We start from the raw sequence: 24,453 nt of genomic DNA on the forward strand, positions 1-24,453 counted from the left end.
GAAATCTATTTATGAACAGTTTCAAATAATTAAATTTCTTAATTTTTAAGAGCATTTTAACCTCTGCAAGACTAAACCACTATACATTGTTCATCAATCTTTAGACCCATCAACACAATACTATTTCCATTACAAACGGATTTTTGAGCAAATGAAACAAACTACAGTAAACTGCTCTATTTGAAATTCAAACACTTCTCATTAGGTGCCCAAATCAAAATAGTCTATGAAAAAAATTCTTATCAAATAAATAATAAAATGGATTAATCTCTTGGGCAACAAAACCGGGTTAATCATACGGAATTCAAAATGCAATCATGGCCCCGGCTGGTATCGCTCTGTGGTTAGACCATTGGCCCACGCACTGAAGGGTTGAGGGTTCAATTCCCAGTTAAGGGCACGTACCTGGGTTGCAGGTTTGATCCCCGCCCTGGTCAGGCACATGCAGGAGGCAACCAATCACTCTCTCTCTTACATCGATGTTTCTGTTTCTCTCCCCCACCCCTTTCCACTTTCTTTAAAATCAATGGAAAAAATATTCAGAGGATTAACCAAAGAAAATAAATAAATAAAATTTTGAAATGCCATCATTACTGTAGATATAATTACTGTATATGACACAGCAATTCCGATTCTGTCTATAGATCCAAAGGAACTGAAAGCAGGAACTGGAGCAGATATAATCTGCACATCCATTGTCACAGCAGCACATTCCCAAAAGGTAGAATCCAACTTATGTCTATCGATGGAAGAATGGATAAACACAATGTATACACATACAATGGAATATTCTTTAGTCTTAAAAAGGAAGGGAATTCTGACACGTTACAACCTGGATAAATCTTGAGGACATTATGCTAAGTGAAACATGCCAATCACACAAAGACCAACACTGATTCCACTTATGAGGTACTGAGATGCTAAAGGTGCCATGAACTGAGAAAGTTTGGGAATCTGCTTTAGCCTATCTGATCGATAGGTGGTTAAAGACCACAGCTTCTACAGCCAATGTGATAAGGCTGAAATCCTGGCTGTACCCTTATGAGCAGTGTGATGTGAAGCAAGCCAGTTAAGCTGTCTCACAATGCCTCTCAATAAAAACAGGAATAGTTCCTCCCAGGACTGCTGTGAAGAACAAATGAGTTAATATATTTAAAGAACTAAGTATTAGCTGGTAAATAGAGCTATAGAAATGTTTGTTGCCATCATCATCATCATAATTATGTTACAGTTATTGCTATTGTGATTATTAGGTAAGAGGGAGTTATAGAAGGTTTTTGATCTGATAGCTGACTCACTTCTGGTACAGAAAGAGGAGATATGGCAGATGCATGACTGGAATAGGCTGGGAGAGTAAGCTGCCTCAACCCAGACTCAAAGATGCTGGGTCCTGTGGCTATTCATCACTCCCAGGGCAGAGAACCAAAGAAAAGGAACAGGTCAACTCACACCTGCTTTCTATGTTTAAACTAAAATTACTTACTAAAATACTTCAGTTGCAGCAAGTGATTTTGTTGTTTTAATAACAAGAGTTTTATTTTTTTAATAAGGTCTGAATATACAAATAAATTTCTGTGTAATGTGAAAAATCTTTTGATTGCAAAATACAATTACCCAAGGTGTACCTGTTAAGAGCCCTTCCATTTCATTACCAAATCTAAGCATGTCAGCAAATGAGCACAAGCCTCTAACACTGCTTCTCATGAGTTTGCAGAAGGGCAAAGCACACAGATCAGAAAGAACATTCTGCTAATTAAACTGAAGCAGATGACTATGGAAGAGAAGGGCTTGTCACATATAACATCTGTGCCAAGAATGATCAGATTAAATATGCAAAATATGAAGAAAAGGTGTGAAAAAGCAGTAAAATTATACTCTAGACCTTAAATAGGCTACAAAAGTTCTGACAGTTTTCCTAATTATTCTCAGTAATGGACACAGGAGGCCAAAAGGCAGAAGAGAGAAATACATTTTTCTCCATTATGGGTGTTGAGCACAAGGGCTAAAATCATGTCTGTCTGAACACTGATCAGTTTCTGCAAAGGTTAATAGCAATTAAATGCAGCAAACTAGATTAAATGAGAAACAGGTCATGATACCACTGTACTTGCAAAGAGCACGATAAAGCATTTCTTTAAAATTCATCTTAATGCACAGGAAATCCAAAAGAAGCTGCTATGAGGAAAAGAACCTATTTATTAAATGAAGAAATCCCTTAAATGAAATAAAAATAATAGTGACATGTTACATAAACTAATTCAATTATTATCAGTATTATGTTGCTGAAAGAATACTAACAATGTCTGAAAGAATATTTCTCCAAAAAAGAATAACACACATACTTCCCTCCTTTTCTCGCTAAATAAAGAGTCCACCTTAAAATTTAAAGTAGGACATAAATGCTAACAAATGAAAAGATGCAGAATATTGTCAGTAATACTATGCTTCTTCCAGTCTACTATATCTATATCAAAGAATAAATTAGTGAAAATTAAGATCGAACTATCTGTGACTATAGTTAATACTGAATTGTATATCTGAAGGCAGCTAAGAGTAGATTTTAAGTTCTCATAACAAGGGGAATAATTGTAACTAGAATAATTGTTAACTAGACTCACAGTGATCACTTCACAATATATACAAACATATAATGAATGATCATGTTATTCACCTAAAACTAACAGTGTTGTATGTCAGTTATGTTTCAATAAAAAAACTTTTTATTTAAGCTGTTAATATTTTGATGTCCTTCTCCAAACTTAATATTTTACATTAGTACAAATCCTGAAGTATAAATATGAAGCATATAAACTGAATTTAAATATAGGTGTTTTTTTTAAAAAAAAAAAAAATCAAGTAATCATGTGTACACACAAGCACACACATTCTCTAAAACACATATGGCCACATAACTCTATTTACACAGAAGAGAAAATAAAAGGGACAGGCTCAGAAATTGGAAATTCAATTTACTTTGCTATCCTCAGGGTCTTCTAAACCATCAGGCCGACTAAGGTTTCGAGCAGGCTGACTGCAGACAACGTTATCTTCCAGTCCCCAAGAGGGTATTCTCACAGGTGGCCTTTGGATTTCATCTGGGTAAAAAGCACCATCTGCTCCATCTGAAAAAAAAATGTTTGCAAGGGAAAAGTGAAAACGTGGTACTAAAATTAGCATCTCTGTGTATAGCTATGACAAAAAGAATTTTAAAAACCATTTTAGCACATCAAAAAATGCCTTTATTTTTAACACAAGTGACTTTTAAAATAAGTACTGTATGTAATAAGCAAATAAGACTATTCATCATGGGGCATCACTTCTGGATGAAGCCAGTTAGTGTTAAACATTAAAACTGCTCGTTATAATGTTTCTATTAGAGTTGACTGTACCAGTAGTTCTCTAATCCCACAAAGATATAAACAAAAAAACCTCCAAATTCAGCTAACTCCAACCCAAAAATATTTTAATAACCTCTTGTTTCCTGTGTTGCATAAGGATTACCAAATTGCAGAACTGGTTGTGTATCTGGTACTGAAGAAACATGACCATTTTGTTCTGAGCATGTGTTGAGACCTTGTGAGATATGTTGAGGACTCTGGGAATTCTGACCTTCCATTTTCCCTTCTGCTTCATTTTCTAGACTCCTTTTAAGTTCCTAAAATTAATAAATACAAAGGCAAATAAGCAAAGCAATCAAATATTTTGTAAACAAGGGCAGCATTAAACATTTAGCCAAAATATAACAATAAAATTATTTCCCTATTACAGGAGACCCCATTATCCAGTTTTTCTTTCTGTGGTTTCAGTTACCAACAGTCAACCACAGTCCAAAAAAAATAAATGAACAATTCCATAAACAGTGCATAAGTTTTAAATTGCACATGATGAAATCTCGCTCCATCCTGTTCTGTCCTGCTCAGGACAAGAATCATTCCTTTCCAGAATATCCACTGCCAGTACTGCAGTGCCTGTGTTCAAATAACCTTTATTTTACTTAATAATAGCCCCAAATTTTACCATAAAAATGTGGGTATAGGAAAAAACTCACTCTATATAATACAGGGTTAAATACTATCCAAAGTTTCAGGCATTCACTGGAGCCTTGGAATGAATCCCCCATGGAAAAGTGGGGTTACTACTATATGTTTAAATGTACACTTGGAGCCCAGCCGATGTGGACTGAAGGTCGTCCCATGGACTGAGGTCCGGTTTGATTCCTGGTCGGGGCACATGCCCAGGTTCAGGAGGCAGCTATCGATGTTTCCCTTTTACATCGATGTTTCTCTCTTCCTTCCTGTCTCTCTAAAAAAAATCAATAAAAACATATAAAAATAAAGTGTACGCTTGGGAAAGGCTGGCTCTCAACTTCTCATAAATGACCCTTCCACATACAACAAAATCAGAAAGCAGAATAAAGCCCAATGTACTTTAAAATTTATTAGTGCCAAGAAAGTGCCCTTTTTATTGAGCTGAGGGAAAACTGAATCTTACAACTTAGCTATTAATAATAATCAAAAGCCAAAAAAAACACCCCAGATTGTTTCCCTAGTAAATTCTATCAAACATTTAAGAAATTTATTTATTTTTAAATACTAATTCAGACAGGGTGGGGGTTAAGAAAAAAAAATACTCTTCCTGTATAAACTCTTTCAAAAACTAGAGGCAAAAACATTTTTCAACTTACTTCACAAGGCCATTATTATCCTGATACCAAAACCAAACGATGACATCACAGGAGAACAGCAGACCTACTCCCTCATGAATACTGATACAAAAATCTTTAACTAGCTAAGAAATCAAATCCAACGATATTAAAAAAATAATAAATCACAACCAAGTAGATTTTATCACAAGAAAGCAAATTTAGTTTAACATCCAAAAATCGATGCAATTTACCATGTTCACAAACTAAAGGAATAAAACATATTTCAACAGATGCAGTAGTATCTTACAAAATTCAAGTCATTCATGATTTAAAACATAAAAATCTCAACAAAATAAAGAGTTTCTTTAACCTGATAAAAGACTTCTACAAAACCTACAGTGAACCTTAATAACAAAAAACTAAATAATTCTACCCAAGATAAATATTGGCAAGATGTCTGCTCTCACCACTTCTATTCAACACTGTCCTGCAAAGTCTAATCAGTGAATTAAGGCAAGGGTAAGATTAAGGCAGATAGACTGGAAAGGAAGAGTATCTTTATTCACAGATGTCATGATTATATATGTAGAAAATCCTAAGGCATCTTTGAAAACTATGAGAATGAGTGAATTTAGCAAGGTGGTAGTATACATCCTCAATATATTAAATCAACTGTATTTCTACAATACACAATTGAAAAAATAAATTTTTTAAAATTCCATTTATATTAGTATTGATAAATAAAATTACTCAAGAATAAGTTTCATGAAAGTTGTGCAAGGCCTATACACTAAAAACAACATTACTGAGAGAAATTAGAGCCTCTACAAATAGAAAAATATACCATATCTATGGACTGCAAAACTTAGTATTTTAATGCTATTAATTCCCTCCAAATTGATTTATAGATTCAGTGCAATGCCAATAAAAAATCCTATCAGGCATCTGTACAAATTGACAGGCTAAATTCTAAAACAGGGCAAAGAAATACAAAGGTCCTGAAATAGCCCATTTTTTAAAAGCAGAACAAAGTTGGAAGGCAACTTGATTTCATGACTTATTATTAAGCAATAGTAATCAAGAGAGTACAGTAATGCATAAAGATAAACAGACAGCCCTGGCTGGTTTGGCTCAGCTGTTAGGGCATCAGCCCTTGGACCAAAAGGTCACAGGTTCAATTCTCAGTCAAGGACATGTACCTGGGTTGAAATTGATGCCCCTCCACCCCTGCCTCGGGTGAGGATTAACCAAAAAAAAAAAAAAGATAAACACATAGATAAGAGGGGGTTGGCAAACTTTTTCAACAAAGTGTCAGACAGTAGATATTTTCAGCCTTATGGGACACAAAGTCTCTGTCACAACTACTCAAATCTGCCTCTGCTGTCACCACCACGATACCTAAATAAATGGATGGGCACAGCCACGTGTTAGTAAACCTTTTTTACAAAACAAGTCACAAGACGTATTTGGCTTGTAAGCCTTAGTTTGCTGACCTCTGTGCTAAAACTTTTTTATTAACAGAACAGCGTCCAAAATTATACCCATACTTTCAGTCAATTAATTTTCAATAAAGATGCAGAAGTAATTCAATGGAAATAAAAGGTAGTCTTTAAACATATGATGCTAAAAAACTGCATATCTGTATACAAATTTTGACTACATATCGTACCATACCCAAAAGTTAATTTTAAAAACATCATAAAGCTAAAACTATAGATACCTAACGAAAGAAAAAATAGGAGAAAATTTTTCTAAATCTTGAGTTAGGAAAAATTTTCTTAAAAGAGGACACAAATAGCATGAACCACTATGAAAAATATTGCTAAACTGGACTACTTCAAAATTAGAAGCTAATGCTCTTCAAAAGACATTTCTGAAAAAATAAAATAGCAGGCCACCAATTGAGAATGTATTTCCAAAATATATGACAAAGGAATTGTATTTGGAATCTATAAAGAACTCTTAAAACTAAATATGACCAAGAAAGAAACAACCAAATTAAAAAATAGGTAAAAGATCTAAACAGAAGCTTCACAAAAGAATAAATACAAATATAGATTCTTATATAAGAATATAAGCACATGAAAAGATGTTCAGCATCACTAGTCATCAGGAAAATTAAAACTAAAATCACAATGAGGCAATACTACACATCCATCAGAATGACTAAAATTAAAAACTGACAATACCAAGCGTTGGTGAGGCTATGCAATGGAATGTTCATGCACTGTGGTGGAAATGCAAAATGATACAGCCATAGTGGAGAATAATTTGGCTGTTTCTTAAAAACATACACTTACCATATAAGCCAGAAATTCCTAGGTATCTCTCTCTACTCAAGAAAAACAACAACAAATGTCCACAAAAAACTTGTATGAGAATGTTCATAATAGCAAAACATTAGAAATAATCCAAATGTCCATCAGCTGATAAAAGAATGAATGTCCATGAACTGGTGAATGGATCCATTCTGCATGCTTGCATTTATATATAATGCTAGAAAAGGTAAAACTATATAGTAACAGAAAATCGATCAGTGGTTAGTTATCTGGCACTGGGGTTGCTGGAGAAGTAGACTGCAAATGAGCATAAGGAATTTTGTGCAGTAATGGAAACATCCTAGAGTTTGAATGTAATGGTAATTATAGAACGACATATTTGCCAAAATTCATCAAACTGCACTTAAAATAGCTGAGTATTATAAAAATTGTACCTCATTAAAGCTGTTAAAAAAAATCAACCAGAAACATTAGCAAAGAATATAAGAAAAAAAATCATCTGTAAAATAAAGTAGGGTTTTTTCTGTTTATTGTTATCCCTTGAGAGTACAGATGAGACCCTATGTTAACAAATTGGTATCTATATGAATATCCTTAAAATGGAATAAGTGACCTGAAAACAGAGTAACTCTACCTTTGAGAGCAAAACTGGTAAATGTGAAAAGTACAAGTCAATTTAGGTCTGAAAAGAAATACAGGAATTAAAAGTTCCTCCTGCCCTGTCCGGGTGGCTCAGTTAGATGCAGTATACCAGTACACCAAAAGGTTCCATTCCTGGTCAGGGCACGTATGCAGGTTACGGGTTCAATTGCCAATTGAGGCAAGTATGGGAGGCAACCAATGTCTGTCTGTCTTCTCTCCCCACTCCCTCTAAAAATCAGTAAATACATCCTTGGGTGAGGATTATTTTTTAAAAAGTTCCTCCTAATAAGCATGTGAAGAGTACAGAAGACACCCAAAATAACCTACTGCAGATTGGTAAGTGAATGACATGGAAAGAGCACAGGATGCATGTTAAGAGTAGAAGAGATGTAGCTGAAAAGACAGGTTGGAAACCAGATGTACTAAAACTATGTCATACAGCTTACTTACAACAGGCCTAACGGTTCTTGAACATAACACATGGTAAAATGGTCTTTGTAAGGTTAATCCAGCAAAGCTATACTGCGCATACTTGAAACTAAAAACACACAGGGGGATGGAGGGAGCATTAGACTGACCTAATTTGCTCATCAGCTGTAGCCCTAATAACCCCAAGGAACTTACCTTTTCCCCGCCTCAAGAGTACTGAGGAATGCAGGGAGTGCTTAGAACACAACAGCCCCTCAATAGCTATTCTCTCATCTCCTGCTAGGATTCAAAAACCCCGAACATGCTCTTTGTAGTAATTCAGAATTGTGAAATTGGCAATGTGAATAGGGAAAACAGAAGTTAAAAAAAAAATATTTCAAACGTGATTCAAGAAAACAGAAAAGGAGCACCAAAGCCACAAAAAAGTTAGAGATGATAAAATACTTCCACAAAAGTTTAAGCAGCCCTGGCCAATCTGACTCAGTGGTTTGAGCGTTGGCCCGCGGACCAAAGGGTTGTGGGTTCGATCCAGTCAAGGGCATGTGCCTCGGCTGCAGTTCAGTCCCTGGCCCTGGTCGGGACCGGGGTCATGTGGGAGGCGACCAATTGATGTGTCTCTCTCATATCGATGTTTCTTCCACCACCCCTGCCCCTCTATCTGAAGATAAATGGAAAAGTGTCCTCTGGTGAGGGTTAAAAAAAAAAATGTTGAGGTAAATTAGAGAAGTATGATTAAGTTCTTCTGTAAGCAAACAATAAGCTTCGTACTTAAATGGAGTCAAGGGTTTTATCAAAGATTTATGCATGCATTGGTATAGTCAAACAACTTCATAGAGAGAGTTGTGACCTAATAAAGAGTTTACTCTAAGTTAATATCCTCTCCTCCACCATAAAAAAAAAAAACAAAAAAAACATAAATCCTCTGCAAGTAGGACTGGTAACAAGCAACTTTGATTTCTCATGGGGGAAACTGGAGGCAGGGTAAAGAGACATGGACAAGATAGTTATGGTTAGGTTGTTTGGCAAATTAAGACTGAACACTTGACTTAAAGAAGGTTCTTAAATTTGCATTCACAATGTCTGCCCTCACCCCAAAAAGGGTCTATGTTTAGAATTCAGGAGACCCATGAACTTAGAAGGGGAAGAAATTTTATATCTTTTCACTAACTTCTGACTGCCATTTAGCATTTTCTTTGTTTGTGAATGAAGGCAAAATAAAAACCACAGCAACAGGTGTTGTATCTTTAACTTTGTGTCACCTAAGAAGTCACAGATATATTCATTTCATATTATCATTGTAGCTACCTCAAAACAGCCTTTATAGTCATCACTACTTTGAAATTAAGTAACTAGACATGCTAAACCTTAACATTTTAATAAGCAAGAGCATATACTCTACTATCACATACATCAAATTTTAAAAAATATTTTTCTGTGTGTTATAATTTGTTTCCTTTGTAGTCCTGTATTTTGCTTTATTCATTTAAAAATATTTTCTGAGAACAGACTTCACCAGACTGTCAAAAGGCCTTTGGAACAAAAATGGTCAAGAATCCATGTGGGACTTCCTTCCCCACCTTGAGACATTTATAATATTGAGTATAGCTTATTAACTGCTGATTTGCAAGTATCCTAAAATATAGCCTCCACAATTTTAGAAATAGATTTTGTTAGAAGTCCTCTTTTACAAGTTCTAGTTCCATGGCACAAAAGTTTGCTTAGCTCGTTTTCCTTTGCTAGATAGAGTACCTAAATCTTTTTTTTTTCTTCAGGGCCCCAAAAAGTCTCACAATAGCCTTGGTTTTACAAATTACGTTTACTCCAACTGTTAAATAGATGGAATAATACATTGCTCTTATCTGCCACATGTGATGCTGTGAGACTAAAGGAAAACAGACATTGATGTTTTGAATTATTCTAAACTCTGAACAAGTTGTTTAAGGAATAAAATTCTCATAATTTTTTCTTTATCACTTCCAGACAGCCTCTAAGTTATAGTAAAAAAGGTAAATAAATGGTAGTCTATATTACTTTTATAAGGTCAGTTCTTTAGGGGTCACTATTATTACTTAATCATCATGCTATTATATTCTAATGAAATGCTATATTTCTATTAATGATTTATCAGTATATATATTAATAACTTTTTAAATATTATATCTATAAAACTCTTCTATTCACAGATGGAAAGTAGACCCTCCGGAAATATAAAAATAATGATTCAGAAAAATCAGTCAGGTAGGTATCTGATGTTAAAAAACATTTGAAACAGTTTTAATTTAATTTTTTAAATTTTATATTTTTCTCTGACAATAGTGAATAGAATATTTCCCAATATTTTTACCATTTGCTCTTGCTTTATTATTTTCTTTATCTTTCTTTTTCAAATTTCTAGTAAAGGGTTTATGCAAAATATCTAAAATAGTATTATGATACAAAAATGATAAATAATCCTAAATAGTGGTTTTGGAATGACATAAAAAGAAAACACACTTTAAGCTATTAAGTTTATAAGTAAATTTAAATTGATAAGAATTTTTAATCCTAAGAGATACAGTAAATTAATTCACAGTATTAGAATTTATTTTTAAAATATAAATATTTTTATAATACTAGGGAGGAGTTAATTTTAAAAAACTATGATGAGTGCCTTTATTCACACAACATATGTTCAATAAATATTTAGTGAGTATCTACTATGTGACAAGCACTGTTCTAGGCACTAGGGATTTGGAAATAAACACAAAAATTCCTGCCCATATGAAGCTTATATTCTAGAGCAGGTAAGATGGACAAAATTAGAAAAATACATACCCTCATTTACCTAATCAACTAATGCTTAATGATCCCTTGGTTCATTCCAGGTACTCTGTCTGGCTCTAAGTTTCAATGTTGAACAAAAAGGACTCAATCCTAACCTTGTAAAGAACTGGGGTAGAGCTGAGGGTTCTGAGAAACACTGGAGAAGAAAAACATTAAACAAGGCCTTGGAATAGCAAATAGAAATTCTTTTGAAGTAATATAAACAAGAAAATCAAGAGTAACATAAGAAGATAGCAGGTAAAAAGGAAACTGGCCCCACTTCCAATGCATTTCTTACAGGGTGAGGTACTCACTGACAACAAAACTGCTATTCCAGTACATTTCTTTGACCAAATGTTTTTATAAGTGAATGCTGTAAATTATGTTTGCCCCATTTACTTGTTTATTCATTCAACAAATATTTCACTTCAAATAAGGACACAATTCCTGTCTTCATGGACCTTACAATTAAGAAGAGGAGGCAGATGTTAGACAATTAAGAATAGAAATAAATATTAATTACAAATTATAGGTAAGTCCTATGAAATAAAAGTACAGACCCCAGGTATAAGTTTAATAGAGGCACTTAATTTAGACTGGGAGGTCAAAGAAGGCCCCTGAAAAAGTCATATAATCTGAAACTTAAGGATAAATCAAGAGTGGTAGGAATAGTTAAATAATTAAGAGAAAAATAATAGGAATTCCGGGGTATACTTGAAAAAAATACCACTGGGGGAAGGACAGAAGGAAATAAGGTTGGATAAATAAAATGAGACAGCCATAAATTAACAATTGTTGATCATGGGTGAGAAGTACAACAGAATTCATTATTCTCCCTATTTGCATATATGCTTCAATTCTTCTTTAAAAAAATTTTTTTAACAAAATGAAGAATGGTAGGCAAAATTCCTAGCAAAGGACATGAATGAGGGCTCTGAGACACAAGCATCTGGAGAGTTGTAAGGCCTGAGAGACTAGAACAGTTCTCAAAGTGTGGTCTCCAGATCAGCAGCTCCAAGTACTTAGAAACAAAAATCTCAAGCCCCACTCCAGACCTACTAAGTCAGAAACTGGGAATGGGAGCCAAAAATCTGTGTTTTAACAAGCAATACAAGTGGTTCTGGTGTAAGCTTGAATTTGAGAACCACTAAGAGAGATTCTACATAGAGGATAGTAAAACAGGAAATTGTGGCTTATGATGGAACTAGAGAGATAAAGGAAAGCCAATCATATAAAATATTATAGGCTATGTTATAAATTTTGGGCTAGTATCCTAACTGATTGGGAGGGCCATTAAGGGAGCTTTAAGCAAGGGAGTGATCAGCTTTACATTTTTAAAGGTTATCCTGCCCGTGGTTTAAATAACTTTTTACCCGAGTCTAGAACAGAGTCAGGGAGTGACCTTATGGAAGATGGCAGAGTAGGACCTGTGGCCCCAAGTCCAACAGTTCCCAAGTAACTGAATCCTGATAACAATCACTTCAGTAAGCTTGAAAGTAGATCTACACCTGTGAGACGACCGAGCCACAAATGACACCCTGACTACTGCAGTCTTGTACAAGATCTAAAACCAGAGGACCCAGCTAAGCCCACTGAAATTCCTAACACACAGAAACTGAGATAACAAATGTTTTCAGCCAGCGATTTTCAACCAGTGTGCCGCAATAATTTTTAAAACATGTAATACTTGACTGCTTTAGTCAGGGACACTGACCTCTTTTCCCTTAGACTGTAAAATAAAAAAATGACAACAGCCAACACAACAATAGCCACTAGATGTCAATGAATCAAAATCACACCTATTTTTTTTGTCAGATTGGCAAAAAACTTTTGGTGTAACACAGAATTTTAGTAATTAGTTTGCGTGCGCCATGAGATGAAAAAGATTTAAAAAAAGCATTGCTTTGCCCTGGCCAGTTTGCTCAGTGGTTAGAGCGTTGGTCTGTGGTCCAGAGAGCCCCGGGTTCAGTTCCCACTAAGGGCACGTACCTTGGTTGCAGTTTGTCCCCTGCCCTGGTTGGGTCGTGCAGGAGGCAGCCACTCGATGTGTCCCTTTCACGTCAATGTTTCTCCACCCCCGCCCCCGCCCCCCCCCCCCATCTGAACAAAAAATGGAAAAATGTCCTCGGGTGAGGATTAAAAACACAAAAATCATTGCTTTAAGCCACTGAGTTTTTTGGCAATTAGTTACACAGTATAGTTAATACAGTCATTATATTGTTTTCCAAGTGTGATTTCAGCCATTTATACCACAACAAAATTTACAAATGGTTATAGTCATTCAGGAACATCTATCTTTCAGTCATGTATGACACTTCAAAATAATATATATAACTGTATAGATATGTAAAATATAACTTACATAAATATATTTTTATGTATAAATTATGTACTATATATGTATGTAAAAACATAAAGGATCTTGATTGCTTCTAGCATTATCTCTAAACACAAAATGCATGTAAGGGTTAGATTTCTGTTTAACAACTGTGAGGTTAGATAGCATAGGCCCCTGGGCCCAGGATCCCAAGAACACTGGAAGGCCAGAAGAAACCAGATAAGCCAACACAAGAATGTCACCACCCCTCCACTCTTGGCTCAAACAAAATGCAGAATTTTATCTTCCAAGTACTTGCTTCTCCTACTCTGACAAGAAAAAGTCCACAAGCCCGGCTTTTTCAAAGAGCCATCTTTCCCTCCGAGCCTGCCCTGCCCCGGCTAATAAAAGCAGGCAGGCCGAGGCGGCAGAGCCAGCCTGAGCCAGTTCAGAGGGCCTTCTTTCCTCTGTGCTGCCTCCCTTGTGCTTGAGCATAAGCTTAATAAAAATCTTTCTGTGAATCTTTCTAGGAGCTCTTCTTGATTTCTATCTTGGGAAACCCAAGAACCCCAACACTAGTAACAAAACTAAATACGTATGTCACAAAGTTGTCTTAAGCATTTGGATCATATATATCCAACTTATCAGATCTGATTAGATCTTCATTGCTTTAAATTTGCAATACACCTGACCAAATATCATACCAGAAATAATTTTCTTCCTCTTCATTTGTTTTCCTATTGCTTTAATTACCTTTAATCCACTGTTTAATTACAGGAGTCTTTCTTTTTAACCCACTTGCCATTTTGTGTTACCACACTGAATGGGAGAAAGGAGAAAAGAAAAAGTATGGAGAGGGAGGGAGAAAATTAATGCCAAATAACATATGAACACAATATATTGATAGCCTAGGAGGCAAAAAACAAAAGCAAAACGAAACTGCAAACAATCTTAAATTCTATTTTTACTTGGTTTCCTTCTCATAATGGTGTGGTCCTATCAATTCTAAAACTATTTTATGTGGATTATTGGATTTAGCAAATAGATGTGTTGACATTGTTCAGCACCAGCATTCTCACTGTAAAAAGGGTGTACAAATAGGAATCGAGGAAGGCAAGGAAGAACCTTGTGAAGACGGACTGTAACTCATGATATCTAAAATGTAAATGCTTCCTAGTTCTGCCCACTAAAAGAATCTAGAAGCAATAAACACTAGAAATAATGTGCACACCTAGGTCCATGTTTTGGTTTCTAAATACTGTTTCTCACTAGTAAGGAATCACACAACTCCTTGAGGAAATAACTGCTTTCAGAGTGGGACCAGAGCTTCTTTCTAATAAAATAATGGCCAATTACAAAGATGAAGTAAGAAATGGACAAGATAACCTAGACTATCTTGCTGTGCTGGAAAGAAATGAAGTGCTCAAAAAAACCAACAACATTCTTTTGATACTAGGGTATATAAGAAACCAGTTTGAAGTGCTCCCTCCCTAAGTAAATCTAGGACTGTGTGAACATTAAATTAAGAACAGTAACAAATTAGGACTGTGTGAACATTAAATTAAGAACAGTAACAAATTTTAATCCACTGATTAAAAAGAGTTTGTACTGATGACTACAGGCAGGTAGACAGATGGATAGACACAGACACCCAAATATAAATTACAAATGCATATACACAAACACACATATACACAATTTGTGATATAAAAAAATCTATTTAGTCTTTGTCCCCAATTCCTGGCACAGGTCCTAAAACTACAAATTTACTGAATCATATAAGTTAATAAGTCCTTTTAAACTTTAGACCATCCTGAATTCATGCTAACAAAGTGACTATCTACTGGTGGGTCTTCAGATAGTTTCATGGGAGGGCCTGGTCACCAGAAAAACCAAGCACATGCTTATAGAGAGTTGGAAATGTTAGCACTCACCCCCACCTCCAGGGATGGGAGGGAGGGAGGATAGAGACTGAGTTAAATCATTTGGCCAATGATTTAATTATACCTGTGTACATATTGAAAACTCTTACACAAGGTTTGGGGAGCGTCCAGTTGATGAAAACATCAATGTGCTAAGAATGCCACGTGCCTAGAGAGAGCATGGCCGCTCTGCAGCACTCCACTCTCACCTTGCCCCATGCATCTCTTCCACTTGGCTGTTTCTGAGTTGTACCCTTCATAATAAAACTTAATTACAAAATGTAATCATAAGGAGTGTTTTCCTGAGTTCTGCGAGTCATTCTAACAAAATATCGAAGCAGGGGCAGGGAATGTGTGGGGGTGAACCCTTAATTGAGTCTGCAATACTCACTGAATTAGTGTCAAAGATGAACTGAATTACAGTACACCCAGTTGACTGATGTCAGAGAATCGTTGCTGGAGCATAAATGAGGGCAAAAGAAGGTTCTTTCTCATTACAGAATGCCAAGAGACAATGGGGCAGAAGTGATGGATTTGAAAAATCACAATTTTGCAACTAAATGTCATCCAACCTCGAGATCGATCTATCAAGCACTTGAATGTTTTGTTTGTTTTTTAACCATGTGTCATTCTGGAATATTATCATTGGTCACTTAAACTACTGATTGATTCACTAAAGTTTATGTAGATCTTCCAAATGCTGACATATTTTACACTAAACAGTTTTTAAAAATCACAGTCGCCCTGGCCGGTTTGACTCAGCGGTTGGAGCTTCGGCCTGCGGACCAGAGAGTCCCGGGTTCGGTTCCCGGTAGGGGTACGTACCAAAAAAAAAAAAAAAAAAAATCACAGTCCTACTATTACCACCCGTCTCCTTAGAAAAGTCTGTAAGCCTTGGGAAGTGTCAAGCTTATGACAGATACAAGATTCCCAAAATTCTAGTTTTGCTTAAAAGATTGAATTTTATCATTCACACAATTGTTTTTCCTTAAATAGGCTCACTTCACTTCTTTTTTAAGTAATGTCTGCCAAACACCCCAGTCTGAATAACCAAACTTTGTCTATTAGTCATTCTTTAAAATAGAAATAATGTGCCATGAAAAAAGAGGCTAGTTCAGCCCACAACTCTAACAACTACACACGTGCTTTACCTTAAGATAACCACTGTTCTTCATTAGGCGACAGAAGTGCTTTGGGTGTACTTCCCATTTCATCACACAGAATATTGAAAAGACGTATACCTCACAGTCAAACTTGAATAAAATTAATTGTTTTACTGTTTCACCATCTTAAGCGAAGTAGCTTTTTTTTAAAACCGTGAATGCAGCCCTGGCCAGTTTGGCTCAGCGGTTAGAGCGTCGGCCTGCGGTCCGGAGAGACCCGGGTTCGGTTCCCGCTAAGGGCACGTACCTTGGTTGCAGTTTGTCCCCGGCCCTGGTTGGTCGTGCGGGTGGCAGCCACTCGATGTGTCCCTTCACATCGATGTTTCTCTCTCTCTCTCTCTCTCTCCCTCCCACTCTATCTGTACAAAAAATGGAAAAATATCCTCGGGTGAGGGGAAAAAAAACCAAAAACGTGAATGGACAGTCGGGATGACTACAATAACTACTGCCTCACTTGGTGCCACTGCCTTGAAGTATATTATACGGCAGCAGTTTTCCCACCACTATTTCCACACCAAGTGTGCAAATGCAACACAGTAGGGGGAAAAAAACAATACTGTAGTATTATAGAAAGGGTTTTATTTTTGTAAACTTTTAGAATGAAATGGGAACTCCCACCCCCTCCCCCACCAAAGGACCACAGATGAGCATCTTTTATATTACAAAGTACGCTCTAACTGAATGTTAGGTTATACTCTAAAGCATTTAACAACTTTTAGTTTTCTATAACAAAAGAAAACCAGATGAATACATTATATATACTTTTAAATTTTTTACTGTTTTCCTAAATTTGAACATTGTAAAATTTGTTTTATTGTTAAATATATACTATATAAGGAAGACTAAGTTTCAACATTTAAGCATTTTCTCATTATAAGGTATTTTAAAATACTCAACAAAAACATTTTCCACCTAAAGTCTCAATAGTGTTTTCTTTATTAACTATATTTTCAAAAACCACCCTCACATGAACTATAAAATTGTCTCTTCATAAAGCTGTATTACATAAAAAACAGTTTTTAAAGTGCATTGTTCAATACCTTCTCCCTGGAGACGTTTTCCAAATGTGAAGTTAGACCATTTATTTCTTTGTCTTTCTCTGCCAACTGCAGCTAAAGAAAGAAAAAAATTGTAATTATTTTTTTCATTATCTACTCTCTTCTTAAACTTTCAAGAAAGTTTATACCATTGTTATCAAAATAATTGCTATCACCATGTGTTTTACTTGGTTTCTATTCTTTGACATCTCTGAATCACTTGTCATTACTGACCAATTTCCCTTACTCTTAAAACTTTTCCTGTTTATATGAAACTGCCCCAACTCTGTCATCCTCTCATGATCTGTGTCCATTTCTTCACAATTACAAATACGGGTATTCTCCAAAGTTTCTTCTTTGGCTTCTCCTCTCTGAAAACTCGCTTTCTTCTGCTTTCAACTATCATCCTCAGGGGAATAAATCATAAGTACTAACTCATGTGCCACACTCTTTCTTTCCTAAGTTCCAAATCAGCCTTTTTAATGGATGGTTAGACATGTTTCATGGCTGTCTTTCTGCACTGCAAGGGCAAAATGTCCCAAACCTACTTTTCTATTTCTCTGTTAACTGGTATTATCAATCTCAGAGCCCACTGTAATTGAAGCTAGGAACGTATGCTGGAACACTTCTCCCCTTCTCCTCTTCTTCCCCTACCCAACATTTTCAGTTTATAAGTTATTCATTCATTCAACAACCACCCACTGTTCACCTATTACAGCATAAGCATCATGGATGCAAATATAAATAAGACTACTCTTCAGTGGTTTTTTTCCCATAAGAATGTCTTTCAAATGTTTCCTTTATAAACTCATGTCCTATTCAAAGGTAGGTGATCAGGGAAGGTACCCAAGGAGGTAGGCTTTATCAATTCATCCAAGAGTATTTCTACCTGCTTTTACCTTCAAAAACCCTTCCCACCTATACTCTCTGTGCTACCAAATTATTTTCAAAAAGACCCACTCTAGTTGGGTTTTCTCCTAGAAAAATCTGAGTAGCAAAATGCACCCAAATTCAGCTTTGACTTGTCTGTCAAGTCTAATCTACTCCACTACAGACATAGTCCTATGACTCAAAGCTAACAGTTCCCAGATGAGGCTCTCCACTCCTGACCTCCAAATCTGTACTAGGGCTTCTCTGTGGGCTTAGAATGCTGCGGCTTCCTTTCCTATCTCTGCTCCTCCCCTTAGTTGGGTCTTTCAAATGTCTAGTTTCCCCATAATATTAACTCTTAAATATTCCATTGGGAACAGTCCTAAAGTACTTGGACTTATAGAACTTCATCACAGTTTGCCTTGCCTGGTATGAGTGCTTGTTTAACAGTGAGAAATAAGAGAAAGGGCAATAAACAAAAAGCCAAGCACCTTTACCTACTGTTGTAAACCTTAAAAATGTTGCTTAATCCCAATGTTCATTTTTACCATTAATAAAGTAAAAATATAACTTAGCTCCCCATTGGTTGTGAATTAGCTAGGTTGTGAATGTGAAAGCATTGTGAATATCACCATTACACTTCTAACAATCCCTACTAGTACTTCATAAACTCTTTAAGTATAGCATTATAGCCCTGGCTGGTTTTCCCAGTGGTTAGAGCATCAGCCCACGGACCAGAGGGTCCCGGGTTCGTTCCACTAAAGGCATGTGCCTTGGTTGCAGTTTGTCCCCAGCCCCAGTTGGGGTTGTGTAGGTGGCAACCAGTCTATGTCTCTCTCTCACATCAATGTTTTTCTCTCTCTTCCCCCCTCTCTCCCTCCCTCTCAATCTGAAGATAAATGCAAAAAATGTCCTTGGGTGAGGATAAAAAATAAAGTATAGCGTTGTAGCTACTTATATGAATGCTCACCAAACTAATAGCTACATACTCCTTTATGTATAATTGGCTTCAATAAGTATTAAATCATTTTTTGTCAATCTTCAAAAATAAAATTTCATATAAATTCAGTATTCAGCCTTATAAGTGAAGTTGCCAGCCAATGAAAACAATATCCATAGGATTTCAGAAGCAGTAATATCATGAAATAAAACTTTCAAAATTTCATTCTGACCGAAGATAATACAAGAACCTCCAGTCAAGTTACCTTAGTCTGTAATGTGCCACCCTCTCCAGTCCCCATGAAACCTGAAGTAATTCTTGGTGTCATTAAGAATATCACATTTTAAAATTAAATTATAGGTACTATTACTTATGACATAGTAAAGTTAAATAATTTAGACCTTCCTGGTCTTTATTCATTCACACACAAAAATAGGCCAAATTATATATACATATGTATCTTAGAATATATAAGATTACACTTTATTCCTTGGAGGGAAAAATACTTTTCTTCTTATTAATTAGCTAAACAGCCTGCAAATTTTTTTTCTACCATTCTTACAAATTTTAATTACCATTTAGGCTTGTTTGTTGGTTTATGTTACACTGGCAAAAATGTATTCCACAGTATTTCACTCCCAACTGTTAAATAATACACTCTGGTGATAAATTTGAAAATTCTTAAACTTTAAAAATTACTGATCATATATTATTACACTCCCACAAAAATGCCAAGGCCCTAAAATAATTTTACATATACATTCATGTTCTTTTTAAGTCAACAAGAGACTAATGAAATGATATACTGAACATAATTAAGAGATAATTTTAATAAACATCTGAATCCAGAGAATTAAAGCCACAATGGCAATGCATATGGACATCCATTTTCTCAGTTCATAGTGATTGAATTATATACAACATAATTAAATTCATGATCTATTTTTATTTATACACAAAAATATCATCCCAATTACCCATATTAAAAATGTACATTGGATTAATAAAAATTAGATAACACATTTCCAAAAGTACCAGGAACTATGCCTCAAGTTATACAAATACTAAACTTACTTTGTAATTATCCTCTACTTCAGCTAGTTCTAGTTTTACATTTTCAGCAATTTTTACTTGTTCTTTCCATTTCAGCTCCATTTTTGCAAGTTCATCAGCATATTTATTGCACTTTGTTTTCTCATCCTAAATGAAATTAGTAAATTACCAAAAGATTTTAAATCCATATAGAGCCAAAAGCTACACAAACATATTTAGGTATGTGCTAAATGTTTATTATAACACTGCTGCAACCATATAAAAATTGAAATAACCAAATGTCTGTCAGTGGAAGATTGAATAAATCATTTTATATGCACATAATGAAATTAACAAAGAAAAATGTAAAGATACATTAACTGAAAATAGCAAGCTGCCGAAACAAAATACACAGAGTAATCTATCTTCATTTTAAAAGTTGTTTAACACAATTTTATATGACATCTATGCAATGTTGTATAGAAAACAAACTATTAATAGCTCTTATCTCTGAGTATCAGGATCACGATGATATTTTTACCACTATTATTCTTTATTTCTGCAATGTCATAATATATCACAAAAACTATGTATAACTTTTGCTAAGAGAGGTAATATAAATCATATACTTTTAATGCCACTGTTTTCAGACATTGATAAATAGAACTCTGCGATTTCCTGACCAAGACAGCCTCTAGGTTGACTTGTTATATACTGCTCTACTATATAATCCAGAACATTAAAAGGAAAGAGTTACAAAGATGACAAAAAGGTAAATTGGCCAATTTCATTTTGAATGTTTTTGTTCAAGGTGAAAGTTTTAAAACATGCTTTCAGCAGTCAATGGAGAAAACAAAGTCTTTTCATCAAAGAATACTGGCTCAACTAAATATCTATTCTATACATACCATACTTAACACTACACACAAAAATAAACTTAAAATGGCTAATGCCTCTATATGTAAAACCTAAGGTTATAAAAACTTCTAGAAGATAAAGTAGGAGAAAATCTTTACAAATTAAATTAGGTAAATGTTCTTTGAACATAAAAAAATAAATTGACATTCTGCACTTCATCAAAATTAAAACTTTATCTAAAAATACTACTAAAATCCAGCCAATGTGGCTCAATGGATTGAGCATTGTCCCATGGACTGAGAGGTCCCAGTTCAATTCCTGGTCAGGGTACATGTCCAGGACGTGGGCTTGATCTCCAGTGGGGGACATGCAGGAGGCAGCCAATTGATGCTTCTCTCTCACATCGATGTTTCTATCTCTCTGTTCCTTCCTCTCTCTCTAAAAAGTCAATAAAAACATATTTTAAAATGAATAAATAAAAAATATCATTAAGGAAATGAAAAGGCAAGCTGCAGACTGGAAAAAATAATTACTACACTATATGAGACAAAGTACTTATAGCCAGAATAAAGAACACAAACTCAATAAGATGAATAACCCAATTTTTAAAATAGCAAAAATTTCCTCTTGCAATGAAAAGGAGTTAAGTACCAATATAAACAACAACATGCGTGAGTCTCAAAATAATTATGCTGAAAGAGGACAGGAAACAGAGTATAGACCATATGATTCCATTTATAGAAACTGTACAAAAAACGTAGACTAATCTATAGAGGCAGAAAGCAAGCCAATAGTTTCTCACGGATGAGCTGCAAATACGTACAAAAAAAACTCCTGACATTGTAAATTTCACAACTATATATGGCAAAAAATGATCAAACTGCCTACTCTAAATAAGTGCAGTTTATTGGATTTCAATTGTACTTCAACACAGTTGTAAAAAAAATAAAGTTCCTTGAGAAGGTTTTAGTTTCAATGGGACAATCTAGCTTCCTTTCAATACTACATAATGAGATTTTTAATATTCATACAGAATTGTTTTATAATGAATGAAAAATAGTTTAGTCCCTTATAAACAACTACTTTGAACTCAAACATAAACCATACTAATCTTTCCACAGAAGGAAAGATCATTTGAGGCAACATAAACATTGTTTAAAATTGGATTAAATTATTGCATTAACATTATTTAGTAGGTAGTAGCATAAAATATTTTAAATTACTCTAGTAAACTTGCGATAACAATATGAACTTCTCCAGCTCTAAGATATCCCTCTCCTCTCCACATGCACAGAGAAACAGACACAAAAGATATTTAGTTTAAAAAAAAATTATATACACAGAATACCTTTTCCTCCCTTCTCCAAATTAGGTATAAATGAGAAGCCTTTTCCCTTTGTCCTTTAAATACTCTAGAAGTAAATGCTACCAAGACAGTTGCAAAACAGAAATGTTTAAATAATACAGTTCAAAATAATCAAAATAACGATGTAAAGGCAACAACTTATTTGATTAATGTGCCCTTTTTCCACTTTGCAAATCTGGTCACTTTAAAATGTGATAGGAGCCCTGGCCAGTTTGGCTCAGCAGTTAGAGCGACAGCCTGCGGTCCAGAGAGACCCGGGTTCAGTTCCTGCTAAGGGCACGTACCTCAGTTGCAGTTTGTCCCCGGCCCTGGTTGGGCCGTGTGGGTGGCAGCCCTCGATATGTCCCTTTCACGTCAATGTTTCTCTCTCTCTCTTCCTCCCGCTCTATCTGAATGAAAAATGGAAAAATGTCCTCGGGTGAGGACAAAAAATAAATAAATAAATAAGAAAATAAAATAAAATGTGGTAGAAATATTTGCAATTATTATAGGAAATGTAAAAAGAGCACTTCTCTTTTATAAAGTCAAACATTTTTCATGTATCCTAATAAGAAGACAATAATAGCCAACCTAAATTAATCACCTGCCCATTACCGAGAGAAGGACATCGGGTGAACAGAAAGTACTTTTAGGATCATGATTTTACACACAGGTCTACATGGCAAGATACACAGAACAACCCCCTCTCAACATCTCAATAGTTAAAACAAAATGCCAGTATATGTGAATGAAAAAGAAACTCTAGGACACCCATCAATCAAAACAATAAAGGTAAACTAAGCCATTACATTTGATAAATCTATCTTTCACTTACAAATTAGCTAGCTTACCTGCAAGAGTTGTTTACATTTATTATACTTTTCTGTTTTGTCAGCAATTTCTTTGGTCATTTCACAGACTTGCCCTTTTGTTACAATGTCAAAATCTGTCTCGGCTACAACAAGGCAGGAAATAAGATTATTAAAAATTCATTTTCTCCTTATATTATTTTCCTGTTCAGAATAACTTAAAGGTCAGTATACTGTGAAATATAGTAAATGGAATACTGAAGAAGAAAAACACCTATTTAAACATATCTATCCATACACAAAATAAACAAAGAAGGATAATATCAACTCTAGGTGAGAATTCTTTAAATGTCAGTTTGACCAGAACCAAGTTCACACTCAGTAACAAAAGGATCATTATTTTTTTAAATTACCTAAGAATAGTTCTAGCCCTGGCCAGTTTGGCTCAGCGATTAGGGTGTTGGCCTGCAGTCCAGAGAGACCTCGGTTCGGTTTCCGCTAAGGGCACGTGCCTCGGTTGCAGTTTGTCCCCAGCCCTGGTTGGGTCAGGGCCATATGGGAGGCAGCCACTCGATGTGTCTCTCTCACTTCGATGTTTTTTTTTTTCTCTCTCTCTCTTTTCCTCTCTCTCCCTCCCACTCTATCTGAACAAAAAATGAAAAAATGTCCTCGGGTGAGAATAAAAATAAATTAAAAAAAAATAGTTCTAAAATGGCACAAAAATTTATATAACTGAGTAGACAGGATAAGTAGAAAAGCCATACTCTGAGAAAACATTTTAAATCATTTTTTCAGTCCTTCATTACTATTCACTAGGTCTTTATTAAGTAAATACTGTACACCACCATGTATGTACAGAAATATAAAACAGGACCCTGTTCTGTAGCAGCTGAACCTAATTAAATATTTAATAGTATAGGAAATTTACAATACATTTAAAAAGTATAAGACATCAATTGCCCAAAAATTACACAAGGAAATTTACTTTTATATACCCCAGTACTTACTTTCATTATTGCTAAATCATTAATACAGGTTGAAAAAAAGATATGAGGACAAGAAAAACCCTAGAGTTAATTCAAATTTACATGTTGCTCATGTATTCACTATGTCTCTCTAATCTGTTCTATAAATTAATAAACTAATAAAAAATTTACCTTATCCACTAATAAGTATACTAATGAGAAAGTACCCTATTGATCCAAAGCAACCAGAGACAGATATGAGACACACCAAACAGGAGATTTACAAGTCATTTCCACTAACAGAACTGAACTGATGCCAGACATGTTTCAAAATTCCACAGATTTTAGTGGAATATTAATTAAAAATTCAATTCCTGGCTTTTGTCCTACAACCCAAA

At 35.0% G+C, this 24,453-nt stretch overlaps 1 protein-coding gene across 3 annotated transcripts in view; it reads right to left on the bottom strand.

Annotated features, from left to right (window-relative positions):
* The window catches only part of TAX1BP1 (Tax1 binding protein 1), a 65,967-nt gene that overhangs the window by 3,795 nt on the left and 37,719 nt on the right, over positions 1-24,453 (bottom strand). Inside the window, exons 12-16 of one of the 3 annotated variants that reach the window (XM_036247074.1) lie at positions 23,133-23,236; positions 20,121-20,246; positions 17,240-17,311; positions 3,610-3,655; positions 2,974-3,122 (exon numbers count right to left, since the gene is read on the bottom strand). In XM_036247074.1, coding sequence (XP_036102967.1) covers positions 2,974-3,122; positions 3,610-3,655; positions 17,240-17,311; positions 20,121-20,246; positions 23,133-23,236 — 497 coding nt within the window. Of the gene's footprint in view, positions 1-2,973; positions 3,123-3,471; positions 3,656-17,239; positions 17,312-20,120; positions 20,247-23,132; positions 23,237-24,453 lie in introns of all 3 variants that reach the window. The other 2 variants (XM_036247073.1, XM_036247072.1) reach the window with 2 other exon arrangements.

This window comes from Molossus molossus, unplaced genomic scaffold (assembly GCF_014108415.1).
Source record: "Molossus molossus isolate mMolMol1 unplaced genomic scaffold, mMolMol1.p scaffold_m16_p_7, whole genome shotgun sequence".
NCBI classification, from domain to species: Eukaryota; Metazoa; Chordata; class Mammalia; order Chiroptera; family Molossidae; genus Molossus; species Molossus molossus.